This window comes from Sander lucioperca, chromosome 21, assembly GCF_008315115.2.
Source record: "Sander lucioperca isolate FBNREF2018 chromosome 21, SLUC_FBN_1.2, whole genome shotgun sequence".
NCBI classification, from domain to species: domain Eukaryota; kingdom Metazoa; phylum Chordata; class Actinopteri; order Perciformes; family Percidae; genus Sander; species Sander lucioperca.
The window spans coordinates 3507730-3515117 of NC_050193.1; the positions used below are offsets into that span (position 1 = coordinate 3507730).

At 36.9% G+C, this 7388-nt stretch overlaps 1 protein-coding gene across 1 annotated transcript in view; it reads right to left on the bottom strand.

Annotated features, from left to right (window-relative positions):
- Nucleotides 1–6090: 6090 nt before the first annotated feature.
- Nucleotides 6091–7388, bottom strand: part of LOC116049970 (major vault protein) — an 18855-nt gene continuing 17557 nt past the window's right edge. Inside the window, exon 17 of the mRNA XM_031300022.2 lies at nt 6091–6840. Within this exon, the coding sequence (XP_031155882.1) occupies nt 6706–6840 (135 nt within the window). The 3' untranslated portion in view covers nt 6091–6705. The remainder of the gene's footprint in view (nt 6841–7388) is intronic.

Below are 7388 nucleotides of genomic sequence, written 5' to 3' on the forward strand. Positions count from 1 at the left end.
AGAGAGAGAGAGAGAGAGATATGACACCAGTGTGTTCACCATCCCAAAAAAACCCAGGGTGTATCCAAAATTCTACACTTCCAACTTCTACTCATGAGAAATATACCAATGTATTTTAAATCTACAACTCCAACTAGAGCCCACTAGCAACATATAGCCTACTGAGGCACATCACAACCACAATTTACATTGCACATCTTCTATTAAACAGTGATAATGGACTGTTTGTTATTTATACAAAGTGCCACTGGAGGAGTTTTGGGATCTTTAGTAAAATTAGACTTGACCCTCCCTTCGCCAGTAAAAATGTTTTTATGACCCTCCAAAATGATTGTGAAAAGAGGCATGACCCTCCCCATCAATTTATGAATGCCTTCCATACTGGTTAGCACTTGGCAAAGATATGCAAATGCCCTTTATTTTTTACAGCAATGACTTACATGATTTAACCTCTGCATTCTCATCTTCTCTGTTATGGTGTGGTGGCCATTTCAGTAGATTTACTCACTAACATTGTTGTGGAAACACAATAACCATGGAACTAAATGCACACTTCTTGCATTACTGCATTACTTCAAATACTAAGTTACTCCTCTAATTAACTAGTATTCACCTGAAATAAAACAATAAAACATTGAGACCATTCAGCAAAGCACACTGGGTAATTAATTCAACACACAAACTGGTTGCTATGGACTCGTCACTAGGCTTCCTCAGTCATTGTATATTTTAGCTATATAGGTAAAGGTGCCGAAGCTGAACATTATCCAAAACATTATCCAAAACATATATGTTTATTTTTAAAGCAGATTTTAAATTACAATTGTAACAATTTAACAATTCGCCCTTATTAAATCCAATCGCAGCACGGCTGTCTTGGAACGCAATAGACAGACGGTGGCGGAATGCCCCGACACTTAAATTCAACTAAAATGTAACAGTGAACACTCAGTGTTCGACCTACAGTCTGTTGAGATGCCTCTCCAAACGCAGAAACGAAGCGCAGTCACACCATAAAACGTTAAGACACGTTGAGAAAAAAGATCCGTATTTTGCTGTAATCCAATGACATGAGAAAAAAAAGTAATCCACAGTGATCAGTAGATCCACAAAAAGTTAAATGATACGGTGTATCCAGCAAGGCCTACGTCACATTCACCAGCCAGCTCCAAACAGGTGAACGAGGTGAACTTCGCCGTTAAGTGGAATAAACGTATAAAAGTCCAAATCTACACAAAACCAGCAATCAATTGGTAAGCTGACATCAAATGTATATACATGGCATTTAGGAAACCTTTATTGCAACGTTGGCACGGCAAGATGTCCAGACTAGTGCAACAGTAATTTTCGTTTTTTGAGTCCTGCTGCTCCCATCGTCAGCCAGGTAATATTTTTTTTACTAAAGCAGTAAATGATATCAGATGTATTACCTACCACCATTTAGTTGTTTTGCGCCCGTGAGCAACCACGGAGGAAAACATAAATCGGCGCAGGCCTATGTTGCTTGGTCTCTCAAATGGAATGGTCCAGACAATGGGGGGGGGGGGACCATGAGCCTCCTTGACCTTATCAAGGATCTATCGGAGATCTACCCCAACGTTTGGACTGCTCTCAGGATTGCACTTACTCTGTCACTGTGGCTCAAGCAGAGAGGAGCTTTTCAAAACTAAAGTTGATCAAGTCATACCCGAGGTCAACCATGTCCCAGGAACGGCTTACTGGCCTTGCCGTCATCAATATCAATTATTCAATAGAGGAGCAGATTTCCTACGATGACATCATTGATGATTTTGCATCAAGGAGAGCCAGAAAGGTCAGGTTTTAGTTTTAGTTTGTGTTTTCTGTTCTTATTGCTATAGTGTAATACTTTGATTCTCTTTAGTGTGTTTTCACATTTGTGTGATGAAGGATTTGTGCCATTTAGAATATTTATTCTATATTTTATTTGCATATCATTCTTAATATTTTGTTGCTCTCTGCTTGTTACATTTTTTATATATCTGATTGTATATATTTTTGGCACACACACACACACATATATATATATATATATATATATATATATATATATATATATATATATACACACACACATATATATATATATATATATATATATATATATATATATATATATATATATATATATATATACATACATACATACATACATACATACATACATATATATATACATATATATACATATACATGTATATACACATACATACATATCAGGCTTGTGTAAAATTCAGAACTTCAGAATTGGCCTCCATTCAATTCATGAATTGGAATTTGAATTGAATTAACTCCGCCCCACAGGAAGTTGAATTTGAATTGGAATTGAAATGACAGGAAGTGGAATTAAATTCATGGCAATTCAAATAAATTCCACACATTCACACAACAGAAAGAATGTGTGAATCCCACATACATTCAGTGTTAGGAAGGTTACTTTGGAAATGTAATTGCTTATTGTTATAAGTTACCCATTATAAATGTGGTTTGGATTACTTTATTTTAATTACTTTATCAATGCAAATCATTTTCCTTTTAATTTGATTAGTAACTAATTGAATTGCACATTTTACCTCAGTAATACAACTAAATACAATTACATACATTTTGTAATTTAATAACATAATTTCATTACATGTAACTAGTCACTCCTCAACCCTGCATAAATGTTGTTCCAAAATATAGATCACTCTTTAAAGAACAAATATTTCTATTAATTCCACAATTGACAAGAATTGTTTTGTTGATTTACAATAATTAAACAAAAGTTAAAAAGTGTGCTTACATGCTTTTAAACACATATGATATACAGTGTTGGGGGTAGCTCCTTATGAAGTAATGCCATAATATAATCACATTTGGCTGTAATTGAGTAATGTAACACATTAATGTTACTGTTACTGTTGTGCTGTGAGTTGAAGGTGTATTTAAGCCCTTTATGAGCTATATGCCAGGCTCTTGCTGTGTTGCGCTACAGTAATGTTGAGTAATGACTTACTATCCATAGAGAATAACAAGTAAGGTAATGCATTATGGTTGTTGTTTTTTTTAAAGTGAATAATGTGTATTACACGTTCTTGAGTAGTGACCCCAACACTGATGATATCAAATATCAGTAGCATAATACCATCAATCGGGTCGCGGGGGTAGCAGCTCCAGCAGGGGATCCCAAACTTCCCTTTCCCGAGCCACATTAACCAGCTCCGACTGGGGGATCCCGAGGCGTTCCCAGGCCAGGTTGGAGATATAATCCCTCCACCTAGTCCTGGGTCTTCCCCGAGGCCTCCTCCCAGCTGGACGTGCCTGGAACACCTCCCTAGGGAGGTGTTCTGCTACCCTGCTACCCCCGCGACCCGATACCGGATAAGCGGACGAAGATGGATGGATGGATGGATAATACCATCAAGAGATGGTTTTCAAAATAAAAGACTGTGTCTGTTAACTTGTAGATGCCTTTTGAAATTTGAAGTAGCCTTGATGGAGCCACAGAATGGAGCACTGCAGTGCTTGCATATGGCTCTGTGGTTTCCAGGTGTTTGTGTTGGAATTGGTTCTTCAAAATGAACTAGTACAGATGACCTTTTAGGCCTGCTATTATTTTCCATGTCGCTGTTATTACAGATGTCAAATCTATAAATGTCTGTAATCTGAAGTTGTAAGGAACTTCTGAAACTTAAAAAGTCCAGTGTTAGAAAAGAAGCTTTCAAACAAATGTCCACCTCAAATTGTTTGGCAACCATTTTAAATACTTGGTTAAAGTAAAGCATTCTGGGAAATGGAGTCATGTTCCATCATGCTCCACAAAATTACAATTACAATAAATCAAACTTAATTATTTGTTCTGTGACTAGAGCTTTTAACATTCATTGCTGGGGGAAAACATTTCCTGTTAATGTAATCTGTACAAGTAGTTCAAACTAATATCAGTTATAGAATATGTAATGCAATCATATGACATATATTGTAAAGCTCCATTGTTAAGCACTTTACTGAAATTATGTGAATTTCTTTGAATTTTTATTGAATTGCAATTCTGCTTCCTTTAATTCAAATTGTTTTTGACATAAATTCAAATTCAAGAATTGAAATGGAATTTAGGAGTCATTCTCAATTCAATTCTGAATTGTGCACAAGACATACATACATACATACAGTAATTCTGCAAAAAAAAAATCGAAGGGGGTCTCGCCCTGGGTGTAATTGAATGTAGAACCGCCACTGATGATGAGCATCTTCTGAATATAATAATTAATATGTTAACCTATATAGTATTTTCAAAAAGTATTTCCCTTTTGTCACTAGCAAATAACATTTATCAATAAAATAAATTATGTATGGCAGAAAAAAAATGCTCCTCTTTGTAAAAAGTTAATTTTTTGTTTTTAACAACAGTACAAGTCAAAATACACCAAATGCAAATTTGTCAAACAAGCCTTTAGACTTGATTTCTCAGCACTGGACTGTTTGTATAGGCTAGCACATTTCTGCAACAAAGCAACTCAAAGTGCTTTACATAAAATAGTATTTTGCATTATTGTTATTTTTATTGTATACATCCTTACCTACTTCTCTGGGAACCATCACCTTATTACTTAGTCACTAATAACCCAGAGTGTTTTTATCTCCTATCCCAGAATGCATCTGTGGTGTAGCCTGACCTTCCTCCACAGCGCTGTGGAGATAAGAGCCAATGATGCGAGAATACCGGCAAACTAATGCATGAAAAATGAACAATATCAGGGTTTGATATGAATGAAAACAGAGACAAGATGTGGGCAGCAGCAGCACTTTAATGTCTTCCCAAAGTTCTTCATAGAAACAGCACTTTATAAAGACAGACAGTCACACTATCCTGCTGTTATTTTACCTTTACTGCACACAAAGTTTCACACATCGGCGATGTAAACAGCATTTACCGTTGATTTCAATTTCTAGGAAGTAGTGCAAAGCTGAAAGAGGAATCTTTGGCTGTCAGATTATAGGACTAAACAAACTGTCGGACGTGTTTGTAGGCACATTTCTTCATTTTGCAGCAGACGTTTTGTTAAAATGTGTCTTCACGCTGGTTTTCTGTCCAAAAGTAAACCTCAGATTCTCATTTGGAGATCTCAAAGTGTAAAAAGTGGTCCCGAAAGAGACAGAACTGTTTCTGTTTAAGTCCTCGTCGGTTCATTTTTAGTTTTATATGTCTTAAAACCAGTGGTGTAGTCTCTGTGATACGCAGGTGTACGGAGTATACTCACTAGGAAAGGTCAAGGATTTCAGTATACTCACCTACAAAAACTTGAGGATACCGTTACGTAACAACGATTGTTTTGTGAGAGAACTTTTACACATACGATCATAAATTCACCCCGTCTGTGTTGCGAGTCGCCTAGGAACAATTACACTGTGCAAATTTGAAATTAACAAATGTTAAAAGTAGCTAGATATATGAAACGAAAGCAAATTTAAACTACACTCTTTCAGTGTTTTGATAAGCCTGCCCCTGAAGCTACTGCCGCTTCGAGTGACACTGCAGCAGACGTTAACGTTACAGAAACTACAGAAAATGAGCCAAGTGAGGCTGATGCTTTACGCGGTAACGTTACAAAAAACCTATGGGCTTGTCGCTCTGGTACGCATCGCTCTAAGACGGGCGAGTCTAGTGCTCGGAGGGAAAAAAATAACAGTATACTCACTACAAAAAAAAAAACTAGACTACACCACTGAGTTTTCTGTATAACAAATAGTTGATTTTTAAAGACGCAGAGCGTGGTTTTGTTCCAGTGACTTAAGGTGAACATTTTAAACATCTACAGGGTGCTTTCTTTACAGCGGTACATTATTAGTATTGCTTCTTCTCGGTGTTGTTTTCAATGTGAGTGTATAAATGAGGGTCGCCCCTCAATGATCCCTCAAGTATGAATAAAGGTTGAATAAATGAATGAATGAATGAATGAATGAATGAAGGCATGAATGAATGAATGAATGAACGCTCCTTTAACAAACCCATGGAGTGTATCTTAAAGTCAAAAGGCACATTTAAAGTCGGCCGCCAGAAGCACAAAGTCTATGTTCACACTTGGCGTCTTTTTTTTAAGCTGCTAGTGTCTGTGTTATATTATAATCCTACATGGAGTAAACCGTGTTTTCAAAAAAGTCCGGAGCGTTTTTTTAAACGCCGCCACCACTTTCCTGGAGCTCAGAGCGTCTATAAAAAAAGCGCTATTTTGACAGCCGACTAATGGCAGGCGGAGTAGCGGGACCTGTTGGTTCCATAACAACAATAAGAAAAGGGAGTCGGAGCACAGCGAGTTAATTTCTCTCTTCAGAAACGTTGGAAAATACAGAAAACACATTGAAAAAGTGACTCCGTTCATTCTTTGGCTCTATCGCCCGCTTTGAAATGTCCAAACTTTGAAAAAGGCGAAACAAGAACATCAAAAAAAAAAAAAAAAAAAAAAAGGGACTTGCTGGATTGACTTTGTTTTATCTCGCATCACTCCACATAGCGCTCTGGTATACTGTAGCAGTAGTTGTCATAGCAACAAAAGATGCTCTCGGCTGATTTTTGAACCAAAATGCTGCCCTAAATAAAAAAGACGCTGAGTGTGATCATGGCCTAGAGTGTCAGAAGGATGAGTGTCTGTTCGGGTTTACTTTTGGACAGTCTGTTCCTCCTCTTCCTCTTCTTCTTCCTCCTCCTCACTGTCCCTGTCCCTGTCCCTGTCCCGGCAGCATCCCCCCCAGCAGGCCGTTGGCGGTGGTGAAGAGGTTGATGGGAGAAGCGCCATCTGTGATGAGAGTCGACTTTAGCCCCAGAGCCTGCAGCAGTTTCACCTGGAGGACAGAAAACACACCGCAACATTCATTTCTCTTCTTGTTGTCTATAAACAGTGAATTGAATATGTTTGTCGGACAAAAACGTGTGAATTATTCTACTTCCCAGTTATAAATAAACCAAAACACGTGACATGCATCGATCTACTGCATGGTTAAAAAGTTGTTTGCTTCTCCAGTCAACGCAACATCTGAGTGCACTGTAAACCCGAACGTTCAAAGTAATTAAATAGATTAAGTAGTGTGTACTCAATGTTTTAGAAAATGTTCTAATAACTTAATTATGTCCAGTTGGTGTAACATGTTCGTCCTTTTTGAGTAATTTTAACTAATACTTTTTGATTAAATGGAACTATTTTGTGTATAAGTAAGCATAACTAATACTAAGAATGATAAAGTCCTGTTTTTATTGTTTCAAATAGGGATGATTTAAAAATAAACTTAATTTAGCTTAATTTAACTTAATTTACCACATGCTAAAATATAATAAAATCTCAAAGTGCTTCACCAAATAAGTAAAATCGATCATAACAAATAAATTGCAATCA